General features: G+C 47.0%; 2 protein-coding genes across 2 annotated transcripts in view; both read left to right on the top strand.

The window, feature by feature from the left end:
- STXBP4 (syntaxin binding protein 4) overlaps window positions 1-4,380 on the top strand; it is a 42,081-nt gene extending 37,701 nt beyond the window's left edge. Inside the window, exon 22 of the mRNA XM_065735530.1 lies at window positions 4,220-4,380. Coding sequence (XP_065591602.1) covers window positions 4,220-4,334 — 115 coding nt within the window. The 3' untranslated portion in view covers window positions 4,335-4,380. The remainder of the gene's footprint in view (window positions 1-4,219) is intronic.
- A 14,095-nt stretch (window positions 4,381-18,475) lies between these two features.
- The window catches only part of HLF (HLF transcription factor, PAR bZIP family member), a 28,293-nt gene continuing 21,884 nt past the window's right edge, over window positions 18,476-24,884 (top strand). Inside the window, exons 1-2 of the mRNA XM_065735480.1 lie at window positions 18,476-18,648; window positions 19,420-19,755. Of these exons, the coding sequence (XP_065591552.1) occupies window positions 18,543-18,648; window positions 19,420-19,755 (442 nt within the window). The 5' untranslated portion in view covers window positions 18,476-18,542. The remainder of the gene's footprint in view (window positions 18,649-19,419; window positions 19,756-24,884) is intronic.

Raw genomic sequence — 24,884 nt, 5'->3', positions numbered from 1 at the left:
ATGAGCTGCAGTGCCCTGAACTCACGTCCCTGCGTGCCAGGCAGCACACCCGTGTGTGTGGATTCACCACGAGCCATCCCGGCGATGTGAGCTGCTCTGAGGGACGGTTCAGAACGCACTGCACGAGCAGCAAGCTGCAGTGTCCTGCACTGCCACGGGAAACAGGCGGCACAAGGACAGAAACTGCACCAGCAGAGTGAAAGGCAGCGACCAGCTTCGCTGCTGCTGTAGCTCTGCTGAAGAGGGAAAGTTGAATTTGGCCCCGGATACGTTTTGAAATGATCTGGTACACTTAAAGCATTGGGACAAGTGAATGTAGCCCAGCAGGTCGTTCAGCAGTCCACTGCAACTCCAAAATGAGAGAAGAAAATCCTAAGTGTGGATGAGAAGCAATCTCTGGAGGTCAGAGTGAGTGTCCTGCCAAACCAAGTCTGGAACATTTCTAGAGAGGAAGTTTGCAGCACCTGTCCCAGCACTGTGTGCCAACGTGCACCCCATGACCTCTGAAGGTCCCTTCCAACTCAACTATTCTTCGTACAGTATAGCTGGGACACTGATTTTTTCCCCCAGAAAACCCATCAAATTTAATCTCTTCATCCTCCCACTACGTTCACCTTTAACATATGGCAGCTCTGTACCATGAGACTGGCACCTATAATTAGGCAGGGCCTTGCTATTCTCCCTCCCACTCCCACCCACTGCTTACATATGTATACGGTTTGTAAGGACCAGCTGTGAATTTTGCCCCTGTAAACACTTCTAGCTTTTTAACAGGACTAGGTTCCAGCTATTCCACATTAACTGTTACTTTTCTCAGGAACATTTGTCTTAAATTAAAGTTGCCTGAAAGACATGTAGAATTCCCAGAGATTTTGATCTTCTGGGGTGTTTCTGTTCGATGAATTCGGACCTGTGGACTTTCTTATATCAAAACGGAAGTGGTAATGTTTGATTTAGGATTATCTTTTAATTTACCTAAAAATGAGAAGCATGCAGTGCTTCAGAGTGACAAACCAGGCACAGGAGGTGCTCTGACAGCAAACCAGTAACTGAGAGTAGAAGACAAGCAATACTTACAGTATAGATGAATAAAAACACACAGTGTGTTCTGGTAGCTTTTGAAATCATACCTAAAACATCAGCCTGCCACTTTGGAGAATAACAAACTCACTTTGTCATATTCTATTTCTTTTGGTTTTGTGTGGGAAGGAGCCAAGATTAATTCCACTGAAAGCTGGGCATTCACAGAAACTGCTGATGATTGTATGACTCAACTAAGAATAGCAAAGCATGTGTGATAAATGAACTTCTGTAGTGTAAACAGTGAAGGAGAGCTGCAGGTATCCTCTAAACGGAAAATAAATCACAGCTGATTTTCCTTAGTGTGCTCAGTTGAAAAAACAAAGCTGTTCCTTTGGTGGGTGCACTGTGCATATCTCTGCTGCATTCCCAGGGCCCAGGTCGTAGCATGCTGACGTGCTCGCCTTTTCCTCTGCTGTTCTGTTCCAGCACATGCTGCCATATTGCAGTGTGCTAGGTAACCACAGGTGATCTAAGAGGAAATCAGATACAGCTGCTTTACGTCTGTGAAAACTGGACCCTTCCTAAAACTCAGAAGCAGAGGTTGCTTTCCAAAGTGTTTCTTTCTACCTGTCACCCTCAAACCCTCCTATCTCAAAGTAGAGGAAAGAGCAGTTACCCAGACACAAGAAGTTGCAGATATGTGAATAAAACCGGTTCAGCACGAGCCAAGTGCAAACTACTGCTGCTGCTTCTCAGTGCGTGACGCTCTATAACCCTGTGCACGTCAGTTCAGACACCTTCAGATGTAATGTAAGAAGTCGGGTAACCCTGATGCACCCCCTTCTGATTTTTGGATAACCAACTTGAGGCATCTCAGGAAACTTTTATCTTCACCACATCTTAGTGCCTGCTGCCTCGCTCTTTGCTGTCTCACATTGGTCACTGGGGGTAAACAGACGTGAGCTTCGTTCCTCTTCAAAACCCCCCTGGTTGTTCTTTGTTCACAGTTGCTGTTGAATGAAAACAGACTTAGTAAAAGAAAAGAATCAGTGTAAGGCATTTTGCTAACAGAAAGGTCCTGAGACATAGAGATCTTGGGGAGAAAAGTCACAGTGATGTGTGAGGTCTGAAGTGTACTGTTGGCAGGTGATGGGGTTGTAGGCTCTCACCGAAGTCATGTTGCATGACTGTAAGAAAAACAGCCTCAGATGCACAATAGGAATCTTGGCTTTGGATTTTATGATAACGTGAGCTTGTAATACAAGAATGTTAAGACCTTAAGCTGCTTTTGGGTGGGTATTTTTCTTCCTTGAGAGGCTGTTTGTTTTTTAATTTCCAGAACCAAACTGGAGAAGCACTTTCAGCTTCCACAGACTGCTCTGTGCAGGTGCTGCAGTGCCACATGAGGCAGTTCACGTCTCAGTAAGGAAGCACTCACAGCTGGACTCAGTGCTTTGCTCAAGCCTTCAGAGCTGCTCTGAAGTCAGAGCGCCGGATCCTGCGACGTCTGCGGGGCCGCTGGGATCAGAGGTCTCATTTTCACCTGGCTGTATCTTCTGTAGATAGAACGGGCACTGCAAAGTTCAGCTCCCAGTTTTCCTCTGCTGGGGCACTTCTGGGCTGCCAGTACGTGCATTGATGGCCCTAGCACACAGCACAGAGGATGTATTTCTAATACAGGAATGTTCTGCAAGCCAGTAAATCTGGGATTATCTCTTGGGACTGATTATGTCAAAGCTTATAGGGAGCTAAAAATAAACAGCAGAGGGTTTATACATTTATTCTTTACCTGAATCATCTGTGCATATTGTGTACGTTTTCTTACAATGCACATCTCTTTACAACTGCTTTTTACACACTGTGTGCACTTACTTGAAGGAAGGGTTTCAAACAAACCACAGTACTGGAAGGATGGGATAAAGTCCAGTGCAGGTTTGAAGGAGCTGAGTTCTCATCAGGAGCCCTTACAGGGAATTTATATTACAGCAAAATTTGGCCTCAGGTTCTGAAAATGGATGGCAGTGAGTTCTAACTTACGGGTGATAAATGAAGGTCTGCCACTGAATACAGACAATTCCGCACTGATCTCAGTGCCACAGTTCTATGCTATTAAAGGGAAGAGTTTTTACATCTAGAGCAAAATGGGTTCTGACAGAAGGCAGCACAAAGCCAGGTGTGCAACCATTTGCTTCCTTCTAAAAGGAGGCAAATCTGCTGAAGAATAATCACATGAGAAAGAATTGTTAACTAGTTACACGGAAGAGCTATGAATGCTTTTTCATACTTTTACTCCTGTACAATTCCCCAAGTTTTCCCCGTGCTTATGCACCAGAAATGTGAGGACAGGCGTGAGCCTTAGGAACACTGCACATCAGAAGTGGGACTCGCTGGGGACTGCTTGTCTTCCACAGTGTGTATCAGATAGACCATATTTTTCAGCTACTCTTTGTAATGAACTTCTGTTACAAACTTCATCTTTGCACTGGCTCCACTGTAAAAGCGGCGAGTTCTTTAGTAAGATTTTTTTAAGTCGAAAGAAGCTTTCCTGTACCAAGAACACATTATTCCAGAAGGGAGAGGAGGCTGTGCCGTGTCCTCACCCGCAGACACTCACAGCCCATCCCATGGATGTGTCCTCGCTGAGCTGCAGCAGCTTCCTTCCATTCATATGGAAGCTTCACAGAAATCTCACGCAGCTCAGACTGCTTTTCGAGGACGGGGTTTAAAAAGATAATGAGTGTGTAAAGGCTGTGGGAGCATCACAGGATTTGTTCTCCGTGACACGGGAAGCACAGCCTTGTGTGGGTGAGAAGCATTAATGGTGATACTCGGGTTCCTCTAACTGCTGTGATGGCAGTGCTGATCCCTTGCCAGTTTCCTGGGGGGTTTTAACACTTTGATAGTCTGGGCTGCTCATTATGAATGGGTCGGTTTTATTCATTAACAGGAAATGCTGCTAGTCTGAATCAGGGATCTCTAATTCATCTGGAAGTGAAACTTGCCAGGTTCTGGCACCCAGAAGATCCTCACTGCGTTTGGAAATCTCCTAGTTAGCAAGACAGAGAGTTTGCAGTGTTTGCAAGTATTGTCACATCCAACACGAGGCCTGAAAATGGTGGAGATCACCTGGCAGTTCTTGTCCCAGAGATCAGTGACCCTCCTTTAGGTTGCTAACAGCACTTCTTTTCTTTTTCAGCCATGTGACACAGACAACATCATGGATCCATCCTGTAACAAGTGCACTGAGCTTGCTCTGCACTGAGGATGACGACGATGGAATAAGAGATCCTCCAGGATCCAAGAGCCACTGAGGGCATCTGCTGACAGAAAGGAGTTTGATTGCTGAACGTTACAGAGAGAAGATGCACACATTTTATTCTCATGTTTGCTAGTCGAACTCAGTAGTACGCAGTGACACTGCTCCCATGAAGTCAGAGGGAGTTGAGCTGTTTATTGAGGTGGTTTTGTTCCTGGGTGCCTCAAAAGATGCAGGCACTGCAGAAGTCTCTCAGTCCTTAACTGTGTAGGGATCCCCTGAGTACCTCAGGACCCAATTCATCACCTCTGTAGCAGCAAAACTCCACTGACTCAGGGAAACGTTCCACTCTGACAGCGTGACAGCCGCTGGATGCACGCGGCGTGGTAAATTCCACCTGAGCATTTGCTGAGATGCACAAGGTCTGCTCTTTTTGAGAGCAGTGCTGGTGAGTGTCATGCAGACAGATGCCCTAAGTATTGGAGCCCTGATTACTTCCAACGTTGGGCTTTAGGGAAATGAGTCTTTGCTAAGTTGTCCGACAGAAAGAAGCAGTTCTGGTGGAGGACACCGTGCTCTGTCAGCAGCATGTGGTGAGAAAGAAAATTATTCTGCTTCTGTACTCTGCTAAACCGATACACAGAGGCATCAAATACTTCAGGAGGAGCTGTGAAGTTTCGAGTACAATGAAACCTGTGAAACCACCTCCGGGATCAGCAGAAATCAGTCACCTCCTCAGAACTGGGCTTTAAGGAGAACAGAATCATCTTGTAAACATTGGTGGTGATTTGAAGAGGATAAGGAAGGTGACTGGGGTGCTGCTGCAGTCTAATTGAACAGGTTTCACTGCACCTCAACAGCACAGGAGGTTTCAGATCTCGTTACGCGCCATACAACACAGGATGCTGACTTCACAAATACGGTTCTGTGCTGGATTTCTCTAGAGACTCCTGTGTGCATGTATTACATATGTGTGTGTATGATAGGTGTTGACTAATGAATGAAGGAAGGATCTGACACTTTGCAGAAGTGTCTTTGTGTTCCTGTGTGTTTGTTCTTGTGCTCTTCGTTGTGGTTTCCCTGGAAATAAATAGGAGGCATTACATTCAGAGCGAGCTACGAGTATGCAGCCCAGGCTTCCTCCTGGTTCTGGTGCCTGTGCCATACTCTGTGTCCTTAGCATTACAGAGCTGTGCCACTCAGGCACTCAGGGCCTTTGGATCTAAAGCCCAGGTCAGGTCCCTTCCTCGAGCACGCAGCAGGCGAGCTGTGCAGCACAGCACCAGAACTTCTTCCTGCAGGAACAAAGTGCAGCTCACAAAAGGGTTGGTTTTTTTTTTGCAGTCTTTGCTGGAAGGAGATGTCAGAATATATCGAATAAGCAAGTAGGAAAAATTGTTTGTGCTTTTAACTAGGTCAGAACCATGCTACCCACGAATCTCCACAGCTGGTGTGGATTAGGAAGAAGAGCGTTCTCAGCAGACCCTCAGTACCACACGTTTCTGAGAAAGCTCACACAGTAACTCTGCTTCACTGGTGTTCTGCTGCAGTGGCTCCTGTGTGCTTCGTGGGCTCCCTTGTGTTCCCTGAGAGCACCGTGTGAAAAGACAAAGCGTGTGCTTTGGGTTCAGCTGGGCACTCTAGATGCATCATTGTTTAACTACCTTTTCTGCAGTGGTATAGACTCGTGACCCATGAACTGTACGTGAGGTGCTGAATGCCTCCAGTATTTACTGCAGCCTTAGGAGTAGCTCGGATGCTTTCAGCCCATCCTTCCACGGTCACCACACCGCAGACAGACTCCAGTTTTCCAGTGCTGCTCCAGATGAGAACACTCCAGAAACACGGAGGCTGTTTCTTTCCCTCTCTTATAAATTTGCCTAGAAATTAAAGTCATTAGAAATAGACCTCCGCATCTATCTCCCTTCTCTGGTAAGCATCACCTCCACATAATCCACCAGTTCAGCTGCTCTGCAGTTGAAGCTACATTTTCATACCTACAACTTCCAAATGTTCTCATCTATTTTTGTATGCTGGCATACTTGTTTCCTAGGATATTTCTCTCTATCTCCCCTCGTCTCTTCCTTCCGTGAAATATTTGGTGAAATTATTTTGATTAAGCTGCACTGTGTATATTGAGAAAATGGTTCTAGGATAACTTGAGATGAATCTGTGAAGAGCAGTTGTCAGAGTACACAATGCTGTAAACAATGGCTTCTCTATTGCAGAATTAAAAAAAAATGTGAAGAAAAGAAGGTGTCTTGATTTAAAATAATGAAAGCACAATAAACACTCCTGAGCTGACCTGAAATTTCACTTCTGACTTTAATTTAAGGTAGACCAGTGCAAAAGTCACTGGGACCAGTGCTTGCAGAAAGGGCACTGGGTTCTGGTGCTAGACTGCAATAAGCATTGAGGTTTCCCAGTAGCTCCCAGTGCAACAAATCGAGCTGAGCAAAGGACATCAGCTGCTGCAGATGAGCACAGCCACATCAGCTGAAATAGAGGCCCCTGTTGGCTCACACTCCTGTGCCAGCTTCACAGTGATGTTTAGCAGCTTAAAGAAGTTGATGGAGTTAATGGGAATTAGGCACCTAACCTACTTAGGTGCTGCTATAAATGCTGCTAGGCATGTTTAGGTACCTAAATATCTTAGTAAGTCCTTCTCCTCACAGCCTACAACGATAGTGTACCAAAAATCAGCTGCTAATGAATAAAGCCTGCCCTCTGTCCTCTGTAACTAGCTTTGCCTTTCCCTGGGGATTGATTCCACCTAATACTAAAGATAGCATTTTCCTCACAGGTGGTACCAGCCCGGTTCTTCTTGCATTTCTGCTGGCTTTATTATTCATTGCTCATTCCAGAGCTTTTTTCCCCACACGGTGGCTGACGTTGCCATGGTCCAGAAGGTTGATGCTTTCGTAACGTTCTTGTGAGATGAAGTATTGCATTTTCTTCCCACAAGATGCAATTAATTTTATCTCGATCAGCATCTTCACGTGGTTGGGGAAAAAAATGGAATGAGCCAAGATCTGTCAAAAATGGAGCCTCGTATTTCCAGGAATTAGGACGGGAAGCTGCAATCTAATGACCAATACCAGCTTTGTCACCGTAGTACAGTACCTGAGTCAAATCCAAACCAGTGAAAGCTGCTCATTCCAAGGGAACATATGGGAAAAAAACCCAGAGCAATGCACGCCCTCCCAGTTACGCCTGCCTGGGATGTTATCTGGATGTCATCCCCTGCAGCCATAATGCCATCTCGGATTTTGGACTCCTGCTTTCAGAGAGAAGCATCCCTTTTGAATTGCCTCAACAAGAGATGAAATTGTGATGCCATTATGGGAAGATCTCCTGGGTAAAAGAAACCATGGAAAAGCAGTTCTGCCACAGTTTGGGTAGGTGCTGGTTTCACCCTGACCCCAGGAGCCACCAACTCCTCAGAAATGCCTTACTCTCTTTTCAAGTACCGTGCTCTCTACCTATTAAGCAGTCATCATTTCCCTGTGGCCCAATTATTATCATCATTAAGAACATTCCTTGCCCTTGAATGTGAAGAGAATTCTTTCAAACATGAAGAAAAAACATAGAAAAAGATATAAAATGATGTTTGTGGCCTAAAATAAAAAAGTAATAGCATCGATATGGGAAAGAAACAATCTTAGCACAGGAATTCCTTCTCATGTTTTCCTTTCTACCCCAGGGAGGATGGTAACACATCCCCATTCCTTTCCAAATACAGTGGCCTCAAAAATCCAAGAGCCCTGAGCTCTCCAGGGATCGTGAAGCTCTCAGTCCCCAGGCAGCACACTGAGCTGTGTTCATTAATCTCCAGCCCGTGCCACCAGGGACTCCGACACCGGGCACTGTAATTAGTCACCATGGGGGTTAGAAATTCCAAGTCAAAGACAGCTGCACATAATTGATGTCATGGCATGAAGAGGAGCTGATGAGCCCATTAAGAAAGCTGCCTGTCACTCTCAGAACATCCTGTTCCTTTACATGAAATACAGAAAGTGGTGTAAGTGCTGAAGATGTGGAGGAACAGGAAATAGACACCCACAGAGTTGAAGACTGATTGTCTTGTTGTTTGGCTATTTGGGAGATGCAACTAAAAGGAAGCCTTTAATCATTAAAATTGCTGAAATGCAATTAATCTTCTCCTGTTCATTCCCCTGTCTGCTCACCTTTGGCCATGTAGTACAGTCACCTGAACTTCAGTTCTCAAAAATGCCCATGTGCTTAGCTGGTTTCAGTTTACACGAGGCAGCACGGCACCATGGGCTGCAGTGCTCCAAAAAGCGTGAGGTTCCTGCAGCAAATCATAATTTATACAAAAATCAGTGGTAAGTGCACACCAGGAAGAAAGTCTGTGGCTGTCTGAAGGGAACTGCCATGCTTAGAGATGTTTGGTTCAAATCTCTGGAGTGCGTTTTCGTCAGAGTTTGGTACGATTGCTCATCTTCAGTTATGTGCTCACATTAACCCACTTACAAATGGATGCGGTTTCAGGGAAGTGAAGGAAAAGGCCTCAGTAACTTCAGCATGTTCAGAAAATAGAGATTCCCTCTCAGAAGAAAATTTCTGAGCCTGTGGAAATGAAGTTTTGCCATGGCACAAGAGTTCTACAAGAGCACTCTGTGGTGAGGGATCACTTCCTAGGGAGGGAAGAGCACAGCAGGGTAATGAGCAGTCTGATTTCTGATGTGGCTGAGAGAAATTGTTCTCCTCCACTTGAAGACCAATAGTTTCTGCTGCAGAGAAACTGGAAGGGGAAGCTGAGGGCCGTGGTGCTGCTGGGGGCACGAGCGGTGGCAGTGGCATGCAGAGACCTCAGCAGTTCAAGTTGCTGATGCCTGCACAGCATCCAGCTGCTGCTGCCCTGCCCTCCTCCCTGTCACCACGGTTCTGAGGGGAAGACTGCAGCTCTGACGCCTCCCAAACAGGTAAACTGAGCCCACAGTAATCCCAAATACCTGTGATAAGAAGCACAGCTCTGCAACTGAGGCTGAAGGCTCTGAGAGCAGGGAAGGACAGTGAGTCAGCTGGATGTACGTGCACCACACCACGTCCCTGCCAAGGACAGAGCCTAATTGGATTGCACAAATGCCACTTCTGTGTCTCTGGATCAGAAAACCAAATTAAGCCTCGAGAAGTTTCAAACGAATCCCTACCTGAAAGTTTGCCCTGAGAAGAAAGTGCTGATAGCTGGTGTCACTTGAGCTCTGCCCCAGAACAGAAGTGAAATGAAAATTCCAAACCAAAACCACTGCTTTAAAGCGAGGAAGAGAAGCAAAGCACCGGCAGCAGATCTGCTGATTTCCTGGGTGCGCTGAACAAAATCAGTCGTGATAATGATGGGGTTTTCTAGAAGACCTTTTAGGCATGCAATTTCTGTATTAATCTGTTCAGAAGTCCCTACAACATCTGTTTCTTCTCTAAAATGGGAGTAACAGCCACTGTAACAGCCACTTTTTACAGTGCACTGACAGCTACAGATGAAAGCATGGTAATTACCAGGAGTGACTACTGCTTGACAAGACATATTCTTGAGAGGTTTTCCATCACCATTTTTTTTTAATCTTTGTGCAGATTCTGGATATGAACCTCAGTTCATGCAGTTCCAGGGGAGGAGAAAGGATTAAAATCACAGATTACAGCAGGATCCAGCAGCCTCATGAATCCAGGTCACAGTCAGGCTCGGAGCAGCTCGCACTGCCCATCCTCACAGGCTCAGGGCAGGCCAGGCTGTGCAGCCTCAGTGCCACGGCCCTCCAGCAGAGCCCAGCAGCTCCTCCCTGCAGCATCTGCCTGCTGGAGAAGAGCTAAATCAGCCAAGTTTTGTCATTTTGAGAGGAACTCCTCCAAGTGTCAAAGAAAATCACATCTCCTGTTACCTAGCATAGAACTGGAAAGCTCAGTATTACTTTTTTTCCAGAGCTAATTTGGAAGTTCTCGTTAGTGCTGCCTGTGCTGATGCCTGATCATAAGGAGGCCTCTGAGTGCTGAAATGTGTGTTCTCTAAATGAGCCAAAAGCAGCGTTCTGTGGCTACAGCTGCAACGTGTGATAGAGCTCCAGAACCCCATCCCAGGAACCTGCACACATTTTAGTTTTTGTTAAAGTTTCCCAGCATCTTTGAGGACAGCAAACCTAACACGTATAGCAAAGCCAGTGTGACCTTATTGTGACAGAAATTTCCACAGATTTCTTTGATTATAAAAACCAGTCTGTGTGGCAGTGAGGTGCAATACCAGAGACATTTCAACAGCCCAGTGAGAGTGAACTGTTTCAGCAGACACTGTGCTTCAGCCACCAAACCTACAGTGATCACACCTCTGACTGCCCTCCAGAGGACCTCGGTGCAACTCCTAAGCAAACCAGGCTTCCCCATGGGTAACCCAGAGAGAGCTGTGCTTTCCTGTAGGACTATGCACGGAATTCCTGTTCACTGATCCTACAGCATGGGAGGGGGGGGATGCCTCCAGCACTGAGGGAATGAGGACAGCTCAGCCCCAGAAGGATCAAACCCTTTGGACCTAGAAGAGCTCTCAGCAGTTCAGGATTCTCTAAGGAGCAGAGATCAGCTGGCTTGTACCCATGGTATCTAAGGAGGTGATTCATGTCACTGCTACAATACTAACCTGCTTGCAAAGAATATATCCTAATAAGATCTGCATTTGTACAATAAACTTGTGCTGGGATTCCAGTTGTTCCAAATGCTGATGGTACATAGTGATAGCTCAGAGGAGAAGGTGTAAAACAGCTGCAGCCCAAGGAAGACCTGTGCTCCTGGTGCTCTGCCTCTCCCTTTCTCTCCCACCTAGAAGCACTTGGGACTGAGCAGCATGCAGCCTCCAGCTGAGCAGCACTGAGCAGGACACTGTGCCTCTGGCAGCACACAGCCCGAGGTTGGGCTTCACCTGGCATTGCTGGGAGCCCAGCAAATCAGTGAGGAAGTTGCTCTGTGTATGTCCTCAAGAGCTTAACACAGCAGCAGCCAAAGTATCCCCTTCACACAGAAATGAGTAACTGAAACCTCTCTGACACTGCTAATGCTTTCAGCTGTTAGGAATACAGTATTGCCACCTGGAAAGAAATACAGCTGCAAATGGGATAACCATTAAATAGCTGTGTGCCAGCTTATGGGGATCTTTCCTGGGAAGCAAGAACAGTACAGCAAAGAAGCTGAAAGTTCCTAGAAGAAGCAACCAGCACCATAAGGTAAAGACATCAGATCAGGCACAGCTCCACTGATGATGTGAGATTTGCATCAGCAAATAGCTTTGGCTGCTATGTGTCTGGCCTCCACAGAGCAAAAGGAAATGAAAAAAAACAGAGCTCTGTGCCACTGGAGCAAATGCAGAGATGTCACTCGGTTTCAGAATGTGTTGTCTATCCAGCTAATATCATAAACATAAATGCAGACTCCCTCTCATCTGGCAAAATGTTGGGAGATGTGAATAATTCTGGTGGAGAAAAGAGGACTGTATTCATCTCTGTTCTGTAGTAAAAAGTCTGGGTGATACAGGTAGCTGATTACTGTTCTGTGTGTTGGGGTTGTTTTTAATAACATACTGGATTCTTAATGATTTTAAAGACAACTAGCCAGATCTTTAGGAAAGGTACATAACTTCATCATCATGAGAACCTGCTTCTCTGTCTTTGTTAAGAAACATCTCTCAGCTTGCTGAAGATTAAAAATTAAAAGTCAGAAAAATGAGTTGGTTCAATACTACACAGCTTTGAAAAATTATTAAATTGATAAAGCAGCACTTCTCCATCTAGATTCACAAGCAGAAAATCTGACAGCTTTGGTAGTTCTTCATGTGCACCATTGGATGCCTTGTGATTCTGATAAAATGGAAAAATAAATCATATTGGATTCCATGAGCACTCCATTGCTAGGCATCTTCCTTAAGCTTACTAACTTCATAGTGTATTAGATTCAGGTTAAGCCAGCCCAGGTTAGCTTAAATGTGTAACAGCACTGTACAGAGAAACACGGGCAGACATTATTCCAACATTGCTGTGAGCATCTGTTCTGAGTTACCAAAATTCCAGCTGAAAAACAAATATTTCCACTATAAATCAACCCAAACATCATCCCGAGTGTTGTAACAGATGCAGAATGATTCTGGCTCACTTCATCCTGTGGTTTGGCTCTTCTCTTAAAATTGCTGTGAATATATTTATTTACACACTTCAAGAAATACACTCTTGAAATGGCTATTTAAGCTTACTTAGAAGATGTCTGATGTTAGTTCAAAGCTAATGGGCACTTGAGAGAATATTCTTATTAATTACAGATGCTGCCACTTAACAGAAACTCTGCTCACAGCTTTCCACACAGACCTGGTCCAGAGCAATCCCCAAAGCGTTATCCTGCTCAAGCATTCCAAGTGCTTCAACCCAACACCACTTGAGCTGGAGACTTGGAGTTTGTGCAAGGGGAGTACCTGGGGCTCTGATTCTTTCTGTTCTGCTGTGCTTTGCTATGTCTGTTTGGTTTTCCCCCACTGTCACGCTGCCATTCATCTTTAGTTTCACGAGCTAAATGAATCAGAAGTGATATTGATTTAACAGGGATAAAAGAAATGAGGTTTGTTTACTAAGCATTAAATTTGGAAGAGGCTTCCTGGTTAATGGCCTGTTTGAGCAGATGTTGTAATTCCACACTTTCAGGTGTTTAATTGCATTAAGCTGTATCTAAGCAACTCTAATTAAAGATGCTTCCCTTTCTAACAAATTTTGTTCGTTAGAGATATGTCAGCCCAGGAGGGAACAGTAATAGCACCAAAATCTTACCAGTAGGAAAGAAAAATGCCTTTGGTTTACTCCTCTTTCTTTTCATCCTATACCCTTTGGAGGGAGTGGATGAAAAGGGGGCTGCGTTTTGAGTAATGTTTTGTAGTTGCTAATGATTTTCTGTCCTAAATGTCTGGAGGAAAACTGTAGACTAAATTTAACAGCGCCTTTTATGATGATTGGGAAATGAGAGCTGCAGGCTAGTTACCCAGCCCACAAACAATAGGAACACGTGGTCCACCCAGAGAGGCCATGGTGGCAAATGGAGTACTTGAGGGCAGTAAAAGGGAACAGCCTGCCCTGCCATTGTGACTGTGGCTGTGTTGGGCTGCAGTTTTCAGAGCCTGTGTCACAGTGAGCAGATCTCATCTGAGGGCTTCAGCCGTAAGCGCTCATCTTAATCTGACAGAGATCTCAAACTTACTGTAAGAGTGCAGGACCACATCTTCTAAAGGCATTTTGTTAATTAATGCTTAACAGTAAAGCAATTCTGCATAAATTTAAGCAGCATAAAGATGTGTATTTTGCTTACCAATTCTATTTGTAAGGAGATGGAAACGCGTATTCTGTACAAGAGGCTGCAGGCTGCATCCCTTTTATGGCATTATATATTTGCTTTATATATTGTTAATTAGTCCTAATGTAGGCCTTCAAAGAAAAGTCTCATTAAAATTCTGATTAGTGATGCTGGCAAGCAGCCATCTAAAAAGCCTCTATTTCTTCCTTTGATAAGTTTGAAACAGCGATAGCAAACAGTAAAAATAAGATCACAGCCTTCTTTCTTCTGCCAATCAAAATAACTTATTCTCCAGGTCAGAGCCACTTAAGGGAAAATACAGGAGGACATCTTTATTTCCTTGCACAAATGCTGGTGGATGGCCATAGAATGTTGGTTGTTATGTACACTTTTTTCCATACACGTCTGTCCTTATAAGAGGAATCAGGAATCTACTCTTAGTAGACTAATAATCTATTCATCTACTCTTTCAGAAGACAAAACAGGCAGCAGGACCCTGCAGGGGGCTGCTGACCACAGCTGAGAGGAGAGGCAGGACTTGTGCAGCTGCTCCATCCTGTGTCACAGCAGGCAGCAGCCCCGGATGCTGCTGAGGCAGAGCCAACAAATGGTTATGGGAAAATACCTCAGCTTCCTTTTGGTAAACGCTGCAGCACTCAACTGAAGTCCAGGTTTTGGATGCTCAGTGTTAGTAAAGCTTATTCAATATTTAGAAATGCATTTAAAAATTCCGAGTCACTAATACTTCCCCCACCCAAGCCCTTTTAAACCATTATCAATAGAGATCTGATCAATCTTGCTGTATAAAATAAAGGAGGGAATTGTGTGTACAGAATGCACGGTACATTTGCCCCTTAAAATTGGTGGGTGTTCATTTCTGTGTGGCTTTATGGTATTCACAAAAGTAGGTTTGTAAAGCCTGGCAGACTGGCATTACACATATCAGCATATATGTTCTGATATTGGGATAGCAACTAGTTTCCAACTGTTTGGTTTTTTTTTTTAACTTATGAGAGATTTAAAAAAAATAGGCCATAAGAGAGACATGAGGATAGATTTTAAGGAAGGGTGCTGCAGCCTGATCTTGGTACCAAGAACCTTTCCCACTGCCACATATAATTGAGAGCAGGAGAATATTTTGGGGACGAATAAGGGGGGAAAAATCTCACCTGCAAGCCTTAATGGATCCAGTCCTTCAGGATAAACTGCATACAGGTTAGTAAGGAGCACTTCTGCACTGCTTGCTGCTCTTTCAAAGCATGTGCTGTTCTGATGATTCTTTCATAAAAAGACATAGCATGACTTCTCATGTCTTTGTTTGGAAGGCTGACTGTTGTCTGCAGGACTCGTCCCAGTTTTCCACCAGGTCAGGCTTCCTTGAGAATGTAAAGAAGTTTATTTTATTTCTAGGTTCTTAATAAATACCACAAGATTAAAAACTGGTTTTCTCTAATTTTTTTAAGAGTAAAATCTGGGAATGAGGTGACTGTTACAGAACTGAGCCCAGAAGCACTGACAGAAAGGAATCCCAAGCTTTGGGTAGCTGCCTTGCAAGACTGGAGCCCAGAGCACTGATCAGATTTTAGTGTGTGTTCAGTATGAAGTTTTACAAATCCAGATCCGATAAGCCTGAATATGCAGAACACTTCAAGCTAAATTCTGCCTGACCTTCCCCAGCACCATGCCTCTGGCAAGCTCGCTGGAAACAGCCATTTGAACTCGGAGAAATCTGGGTCACTGACTTCACTAGAAACTCTGAATAAGGAAGAGATGCTCACCTTTCACTCCTTCCTCCTGTTACAGCTCTGCCCAGGGATGAGACATTTCATTCTCTTCTTGTGGGTGCTCTTCTACCTCCAGCAAAACCAGTGCCAACTTCCAAAATCAAACAGCCTAAGCATGTAAGAACAGCTATTTCTAACTGCCTTCCTGCTGCATGCAAGCCAAAAGTGAGAAAGGCATAGGAACCAAGCACAGAGGAAGGATGGAGTGTTTCTCCCACTGGCACCAGCTGGGAGTTACCCTTGTTCAGAGCAACGTCCAGCTGCAGAACAGGCCAGCGACTTCTTTGTGGCTTGTCTCAGTCCAGCTGTGTCATCTCATTTAACTAGCTAGTCACACCTGCTGGGTCTAAACAGTTCCCCAGGGCATCAAGTGCTTGAAACAGTCCTGAGAGGCTGGTTAATGCTCGATGAGGTTATGGCTGCTTTAAAAAAATATAGCAAAGTATTAATTCCAAAAATGTAGTCACTGATGAGGATAATGCTCACTGAGTTCAAACCAGGTCAGCTCTCCAGGCGAGTACGTGTATTTGATGTACTGTCATGGTCAGGACTGACTATAAACGTTGGCAGCCAAAATCATTCATCTTTCAACTCGCAGCACATAAGCAGTGCCTGGCTGTTTTTCTGGGGGGGCAGACCCTGGTTCATGCAGTGCTCAGGTGTTTGTGGAGCCCGAGCACTGCAGTGCCATGGGGCACGGGGCAGGATGCACTGCCAGGGCCTCGTGCCCCCCTCAGAAGCTGCTGGTTTCAGCTCCTAGCCCTGGCCGGGATGTGGGTGTATAAACGCACACACTCGGCTTGCTGCGCACCGCCCTGCCGGGCACACGGAGGAGGACGGGCGCCCGAGGCCGGGCCGGGGCTGTTTTGCTGCTTCAGGCCTACAACAAACGCTGCTGTCTCTCCCACTCCCCCTCGCGCAGTCTGCAGGACGTCTGCACAAAACAGAGCTACTTCAGCCACGGGGAACCGCTCCTCCGCGCTCTCCCCCCTGAGGCGCGCTCCCCGCCGCTGCCGCCATTCTCTCCTCCAGAGGAAACGTATTCAGAAGAGCGAAACGGCTCAAAGAGCGCCCGCAGCGCCCGAGGTCACGTGAGGTGAGGCGAGGTGAGGCGCGACGCAGGGGGCGGGGCGGGGCGGGGCGGGGCGAGAAGGGCTCCGCGTGCTGCGATTGGCCCAAAGTAGGTCAGCCCGCGCGGTCACGTGACGACCCGCGCTTTCCCCCCCCCCCCCCGCTGCCGCCGGGGTTGCAGCGCTGAGCTGTGCTCCCGCCGGGCCCGGGATGCCCTAAACACGACGGTTCCCGCATCCCGAGTTGCGTTTCCAATCGTTTTTCCTAGGGAAGAACTGCACAAAATAAAAATCAAATGACTGGAAATGTCTTCCGAGCTTCCACGCGTGTCGGTCGCTCCGAAAGTCATGCCTCCCATTTATTTCCGTGGAAACCGCGAAGGATGGATGCAGCAGCGTTTTTGACAGAGCACGTTCTCAGCTACGAGACGCTGTGTTTCAACGCACATTCGTTGTCCGTTTTCGCCAGCGATGAACAAGAGCTGCACGCTGTGCTCGTAGCAACCTGCAGTGGTGGAGATGCCCCTCTGTCCCACTGCTGAAACGCTCCGCCCGCCCTCGCAGCGCTCACATCCACTGCCTGCTCTGCGTCGTCCTCCAGCAGGCGTCGATGGACATCAGTGGGTGCGATCTTTCTCTGCACGGAGGAATTCAGACCGCCCCTCTGCCGCCGTCTGTCACTCACCACAGAATGGGACATTGGTGGGAAGGGTCAACCTCTGCTGCCACACCGCCAGCAGCCGCCCCTGACACGGTGGACCAACATCAGACCACAGGAGGCACCGCTTTTTAGCTCAAAAATCATCTCTCTGCACCACCGATCTGATGACAGTGACTGTGAATCGAGGCCCAATGGCACAGAGATGGCAGATCAGCTCACTGTGCCACAGCCACAGCCCCACACCCGCTCATGTACTCTTTCCTCTCCGTTCCTCTGCTGCTCTGCATATCGGGAAGCACTGATCCCTTTCAGTGCAGAGATTCCCATCTACAGTGTGCTGGGAATGCACGATCTGTGCCTGTGTGTAGTGCCCCGCACATCTCGTTGCTTTATTTTGTTCCAGCACGAATCTAAACACAGCTTATCCTATCCGGGTGCCACGGAATGAAGCAGCACAGCTTCAGTGCCGCTCTGCTTCGCTGACAACAACGTTTTGGGGTTGCTTTGAATATATTTTGTCTGAAACGCCAATTATGTCGACAGCCCTAAAAGCAATCCTGCTCTTTCCTTGCGGGCGCAGCTAACCCTGCTCTCGCTGCCGTGCCCCAGCGCTGCACGCCTTCCCTTTGCCACTCCACCAATTCCCCTACATTTATTTTCTCTTTATAACTGTGCGGGAGAAACACTCCGTACCATAAACCCCACGCGCACTGCGCCTCTGTACGTCTGCAATTAAAGCTTTGCAGTAACATCGCTCCGCGCGCTCCCGCCCCAGCGCGGGGCTGCGTGGGGTTAACGCTGTGCGCGGTTCCGCCCGCTGCCGGAGCTCGGCTGCACCCGCGCTCGGTTCGGCCGCTCCGAGGGCTGCCGGGGGATCGCTGGAGCAGCCGGCGCCGGGCCCCGCCGTGCCGCTGGAGGCAGAGAGGGACGGCCCGCTGCCCGACGGCTCCAGCGGAGGCCGCGCGTGGTCACGCGGTCACGCGCAGCGCGCTGCCTCCCGGTTACCGTGGAAACGGCGCCGGGTCCCGGGTTGGAGAGAGGAGCCCGGCTCCCCCCGCCCCGCCCCGCCCCGGCGCGTGGCGCTGCGGGGGCGCGGCCGTGCCGACCCCGCCCCGGGGCGGCGCTGAGGACCGGGGCCGCCCGCCTCCCTCCTCCCCCCCCATCCCGCGCCAATGGCGGGGCCGCGCCGCTCGTGACGTCAGCGGCGCCTGCACATGGGCGCGCGGCCGGGGCGCACAGCGCACAGCGGGAGCGGCGGTGCCGGAGGAGCTGCGCGGCGGAGGCGCTTTTCCCGCTCCGTGTGCCCGGCGCTCCGCTGCCGTCCGTCGGCTCCGCCCCGCAGCCCTCGTTTCGCCGCGGTCGCCGCCGGAGGAAGAGGTGAAGGAGCCGCTGCCGCGCAGCTCTGCCCCGGAGAATAGCCCACCATGTCACGGCCGCTCCCGCTGAACCCCACCTTCCTACCTCCCACCTACGGGGTGCTGAAGTCCCTGCTGGAAAACCCGCTCAAGCTGCCGCTCGCTCACGAGGACGGTGAGACCTCTCAGGCGGCCGCGGCCCCGCGCTTCCCCCCCCCCCCCTTGCCCCGCAATGGCGGCTCCGCGCGGTTCGGTACCGCTCCGTCCTTTCGGGGTCTCCCAAACGTCCGTGGGAAATCCGTTTCCCGTACGGCGGTTCGTTGGGGTCGCTGCTGTTGTAGGGACGGGTGGGAAATGTCTTGAGGGTGTTGTTTTTTCGCTTTGATGCTCCCCCTGAGCATCGATGCGCGGTCAGTCCGGCTCTGCCGCTCTGAGACGCTTCAAAGCGTTAAGAGCGTTATTCCTTCAAATGATGCGTTTTGTAATCTGTTGCCGAGTTTCAGGCAGCCTGGCCACCTTAAAGCAAGCAAAACGCTTATTAAATTCGAGAACTATAAGAGTGAGACCTTAAGACCGACAGTGTAAGAGACTGTCCAGGTTTAGGTGAGGACCGTTCCTTTCCAGCAGGACACAGCGGTATCTCCCAGCTTGCTGATAACGCACATGCTGGTTTGGAGGTCTCCCAGTGCTTTCTGAAGCTGTCGTTCAAATCCAAGCGTGCCGTGGGATCCCTAAAAGGAGCAGAAAAAAACCGAGCCCGGTTGCATCCAGCAGAGGTGCTCAGTTATCGTGACCCTTCTGCCCTAAACTGAGTGGATCAGGGGAGTTGATTTTATAAAGCAGATGCTCATTTCTTCCAGCCGAGAGTGCAGGAGAAAGAAAGAATAGTAATAGTTTAATTGCTCAGCTCTTACGTCTTTTTTTTTTTTAATCTGTTTTGTTTAAGCATTCGGGAAAGAAAAAGACAAAGAGAAAAAGTTAGAGGATGACAGCAGCAGTACCACAGTCCCTCAGTCTGCTTTCTTGGGCCCAACATTATGGGACAAGACGCTGCCATACGATGGAGACACTTTCCAGTTGGAATACATGGACCTGGAAGAGTTCCTCTCAGAAAATGGCATTCCACCCAGCCCAAACCAGCACGAGCATAGCCCGCACCAGCCAGGTCTGCAGCAAGCTACCTCAGCATCCCCTTCTGTCATGGACCTCAGCAGCAGGGCTTCTACTTCAGTCCACCCAGGCATGGTGTCGCAGAACTGCATGCAGAGCCCGGTCAGACCAGGTAAATCAGCCCTCCGAGCTTCCTCTGGATGTTGGCATGAGCCTTCCTCCCCCCACTGTACGTCACCGCTTCCCAACTGTCTGTATAGTTGACAGGCAGTTTAGAGAGGGCTAACGTGGTTCATGGCGTTTGTAGTCAGAAAAGGAAAGTAGCTCTAGGTATTTTTAAGTTGCTCCGTAGAGATTTTTGCTTAAGTTGCGTCAGGAAGCTGCAAGAATGCCAAGGAAACTTCCCTGTTGTGTTTTCTTCTTTGGTAGCCTGGCTAGTAGCAGATGAAAAGCACACAAACAAAATAGTAAAGTGTAAATGCCATAGTGAGGAATGAATAGAGAGGACCATTAAAGTGAATGTTAATATTATTTTTTACCCTTATTTGAGTTGTAGCCTAGGTAATTATTTGTAAGACAAACCTTAGACCATGCTTCCTGTTTGAAGTTTTGGCCGTAGTCTTATTCCTTATTGAGCATAGTGAAATTTGCCACTGTATGTGGAGCGAACTAAATCTTGTAACTACACTGTAATATAAGGACTGAGTACAACTCCATCCAGAGTTAACACGCTACACGTACAGTTACTTTCAGAGGCAACGAAAATTGACATGGGGCCAATTTCTGATCATAACACGCCTTTCAAGTCTGCTTGGTGTCAGTGGAACTCTTCTATTTGTTTATTAACACTTCAAACTGTCCCTTTAGAGACATCAGTGCACATCTAGAGTAACTGCTCTGGCTTGACACCAGCATGGCTGAGATCACGGTCTGGAGAGTAGTGTCAACATTAAAGTTCAGAAAACATGGAGCTTTGTGTTGTGTGGTTGTTTTTTTTTCTTTTTTTCCCCTGAAAAAGAGGTCCAAGGGTGACTTAATTGTGCTCTTCTGCTCTCACAAGGTTTGCTAGAGCAAAGTGTGCTCGTGGGAGCAGGAAACCGCTCCTCTCCATTCTGCTTGATCGCTTGCCACGCTCAGTGTGCGAAGTCATTGTCAGAGTCATCAGATAAGGAGGCAAAATAAATAAATAGAAGGACAAAAGTTGTAAAGCAGGATGAAGCAGAAAAGTCTTAAGAGCCTACAACACGCCTTTCTCATTAAAAAGAAGTAAAGCTCCCCCACTGCGCCCCAAACCTGTCAGCAGAGCCTTTGGCCCCAAGTCACAGACGTGTGTTCGGTCGTGGATTTTGTTTACTCACTGTATGTGGATTTTACTTCATTTTTGTATTTTCAGTTTCAAGGTATTTCTTAGTTAACCAGTAACTTGTGAGAGCTTCCAGTGTTAAAATATATCTGGAGTTGGCAAAGGCGGAATATAAAACAAAATCTTGCTCTTCCCAACCATGTTTTTAAAACAGTGTGGGTATGATACCCCGTCTTCTGTCACTTGTGCATTAAAAGCAGATAATCTGGCCTCGTTCTTCTCAGGGGAGCCTGGGTATGGGCCAGGCTTTTAATGATCACCTGTCAGAATTTATTTGTGATCAGCTGCCTGCGCAGCTTATTTTCATCTCATTGATTTTTGTTTTTTTTCCCTGAGCTGTTTGCAGCTTGGGGTTACTAACTTCCCTCACTAGAAACTGAACGTTCGTTGCTGTAATAGGAGTCAGGTCTCCTGTGTAGGATAAAGCTTCTTAACTTGAAGGTATTTTTTTCCCCATGCCATATTGTCTTAAGAATAATACGGTTTTTGATTACCCTTTTTTTTTTTCTGAGGGTAAGCTCATTTTTTTAACAATAACATTTTTTTCCCATTACAGATGGGCACTGTGACTTAACAGAAGTCTTGTTTGTTGTCCAGTTGTTGGAATATTTTTGTGTTGTCATGGAAAAAGTCATATCAAGGTTCTGTTTTAAAATAAGACTGTATTTATTTAAAAATAAAAATAAAAATCAGTAGAATAGGAATGAACATTTAAGGCTGTCATAAACGTGCTGGGGCAAATATGCTGTTTTGAAATATGAAAGTTAGTTGAAGGTAAATGTTAAAATATTACACTGGAGCTTCTTGGTTTAAAAAATCTTGTGAGACTTAAAAGCTATTTTATATAAACTCACATGAATTGAGGTTTTTTTAATTGATGTGAACTACTGTTTCTCTACACATAGCTGTTTTCATTTGTATTACTGGAATGGAGGAGAGAACAGTGTAAAATACAGTTTCGATAACATTAATTCCTTATTGGTAGGGAACGTTTTTAGGTGACAGCACTTAAGAAAAAATCTTGTTCTCGAGATTTTGCTTTAATTAATATTGGAAATGTGTGTTTGGACTGGGGCTGAAGGGAGGATCAGATGCTGTGCTTCTCACGTCCCTGCTTTACACGACTCCACGGCAGTTAGCATCAGCATATCACATGCAGTTACTGTGCGTACAGTGTGTATGTGAAAGGCTGTGTGTGTGAGTCTGGAGCACCAGATGTGATTCATGTGCCTGTATGGTGCATTTCATAGAGGGCTCTGCAGTAAACTGGCTGGAGATTTAATTTTGTGCGTGTGTTGAAATGCATGGCTCGCATATCTGAGTGGCATCACTGCTTTCTACTGATAGGCATTTAATAGTATCTGTGCAAGAGATCTGAGAATTTGCCTTGGCCTTCACTGAGAAGTGTGCTCAGGCCACCAAAGCTGGACTGACTGTGGCTGCAAACGTGACATTACAAAGTCCTCAGGGAGAGAGGAGAACAAGTGAACAAACTGAAATGGAACAAATTCCTTATAAATAGAACCGATTTTTTTTTTATTTCCAGCTTGGATTGTCTGATTGCTGGAGAAATGTTCAGTCTCACCAGTTCATTGTGGTTTTTATTCTGCACTACAGCAAGGTTTAAGAAGCATCTACTTTGCTATAAATTCCTGTTTTGGTAATCAATGTGTAGGGAAAACTGGTTTGCTTTTGAATAGGAGGATTCAGGGTAGTGTTTTTTGTAAGACTGGAATCAAATGCATTTCTTGTTCATGGTAGTACTGCTTTTATTAAAGAAGAGTATTTTGATTTTTTTTTTTTAGTATTGCAATTGTCCATTAAAATGTAATATTTTCTCTCTGTACTGTCCCATAATAATGTCCCGTGTATTATTACAGCCTGGCTCCCTGTGGCAGATAGGGCCTTGGAAAGCTTAAAAAGCCCTCCTTGTCTTTGCATTTGTGACAGTGGTTTTTGCTCTGTGGTGCTTGGACTGCTGGCTGCCCCATTCGACTTGAGCAGGATCCCCCGAAGGTTAAGGGGAGAAGAAACATAAAAACAAGCTTTGTAATTGGTTGTAATCTGTGAGTTGTTGCTTTCAGTAACGAAATAAGTCAGGAATGTATTGATCAGAAAGCTGAAAAGCATTTCTATTTGAAGTATGCTCTCCCAACTTCTGTCCTGCAAGAACGTGAAGATTTGTATTCACTGCCCTGTATGTACTCAGTGGGGAGGTGTCATCTAGAGCATGTTATCCATTACTTCTTACTTGTTGCACAGATAGGGAGTTGTAATGATTGTCAGTGGGCTGGGCTGGGTGGGTTCTGGAGTCCTCACTCCCCTTGGAGCTGGGCGTACCCTGTGGCTGGGGAGGGCTGGCCCTGCTGCATCCAGCATCCCAGCTGCGTGCTGGGAATGCCCTGGTGCAGGGGCAGCCCACAGAAGGGTGTGTGTGCAACACTCCCTGCGTTATAGTCCTTCCCATGTGTTTCTAAACGTGACCTCCTCGTGTAGCCGGCCTCTGCAGCGTGAAGGGCAGTGCTCCCAGCAGGCAGCTTGGAGGAGGAATCCTCTCTGAAGCTGTAATCGTTGTTTACAAGCAGCTGATAGGTGTTGCATGAGCCATAACCTGAGCCCCCCCCTTTCCCAGGAGCAAAGGATTCCACCTCCAACACTGAGAAGGGCTGGGAATTTCCTGACCCTTGCCGTCCCACGTGATATCATGGGAATGACTGGCCATGCCTGCAGCAGGCTGGTACCAGAGCTGCTCTTCACATTGCCTCTCACGTGAGGCTCTGAATGGCTGCTGCCTGCGTGACCATGTGCTCAGGCACGTGGCAGTCCCCTGTGCAGCCTGCTCAGCACAGCAGCAGGCATGCGTGCTTGGCTGCGTGCTCCTGCTGCTTCCAGCCTCCACCCAAATCGCAGTGAGGTGGAAAAGCTCAGCTCTGTGGACTGCAACAGCAAGGAGGGAGCAGGATGCAGGCAAGGCTCGCAAACTGCTCTCTGGATCAGAGGAAGATGCAAAATATATTCTGGCAAATATTAAAAATAGCCTGCCACATGATAACAGGGGGAAAAAAAGAAGTGCTGAACGAACAAGCCCTGTTAATGCTAGAAGCAAGAACACCGAGTCTCTTTCAAAAGATCTGATTTTAATATTTGCTGCCAAAATTTGATTATTGGTTAAATAATTGCTCGGCTACATGAAAGGACTTGAAGTTTCTTGGGAGTTCAAACAGTAAACAGCAAGAAAGACCTTGGGTTTTGTACTGCTCTTTTAGGACGTACCTGGCCTGACTCTGTCGAAGTTCTTGTGTGGATCAGCACTTTCCGTGCTGACAGAGCCACGTATGCAAGTCAGGGCTAACTCACGTTAGGGAGAGGACACACGGAGGGAGTAAGTGGGTGATTTTTCCCTTGAGGAAGGTATATGAAGAATGCCTGGGAGTTGAAGTTGTTGCAGTACTGTGTCTTCCTTGTAGCCCTGCTTCCCACCCCAGGAAGATTGCCTCGTGCAGTGAATTGGTTTTACAGGGGAGAGAACACCCTGCAGTCCTTCATAAAACAATATCTTGTAGATAAGAGACAAGGCATCATCAGGAGGTGTTTGTGAAGAAGACATTAATATAATGTGATCAGATGAAGCTACTAGGAAGCATATTAAATTGTTGCAATCTCTTCATGCTTATATGACAAACAGGCAATGGTGGGAGCTAGCAGTGGCCAGATTCTGCCACTTCATCTCAGTGGTGAGTGCTTTACTCCTCATGCAGTTAGTGATTTCAGTGCAGCTTGTTGACTGGCCTTTCTCATCAGCTCCTAGGTGGAGCAGTGGAATATCACCATCCATTCTCTTGTCATTTATCTTTTCTCTTGTCATTTTTTTTCTTGGGGGTGGGGGGGTTAGCTGGTTTCAGCTACCTGTGGAGTTTTCTCAGGCTGGAAGGACATAC

The sequence above is a fragment of the Cyrtonyx montezumae genome, unplaced genomic scaffold, assembly GCF_038088225.1.
Source record: "Cyrtonyx montezumae isolate F1298 unplaced genomic scaffold, pur_monq_1.0 scaffold_19, whole genome shotgun sequence".
Classification (NCBI taxonomy): Eukaryota; Metazoa; Chordata; class Aves; order Galliformes; family Odontophoridae; genus Cyrtonyx; species Cyrtonyx montezumae.
The sequence above is the reverse complement of the archived record's forward strand: the minus strand, read 5'-3'. Positions and strand labels throughout refer to the sequence as shown.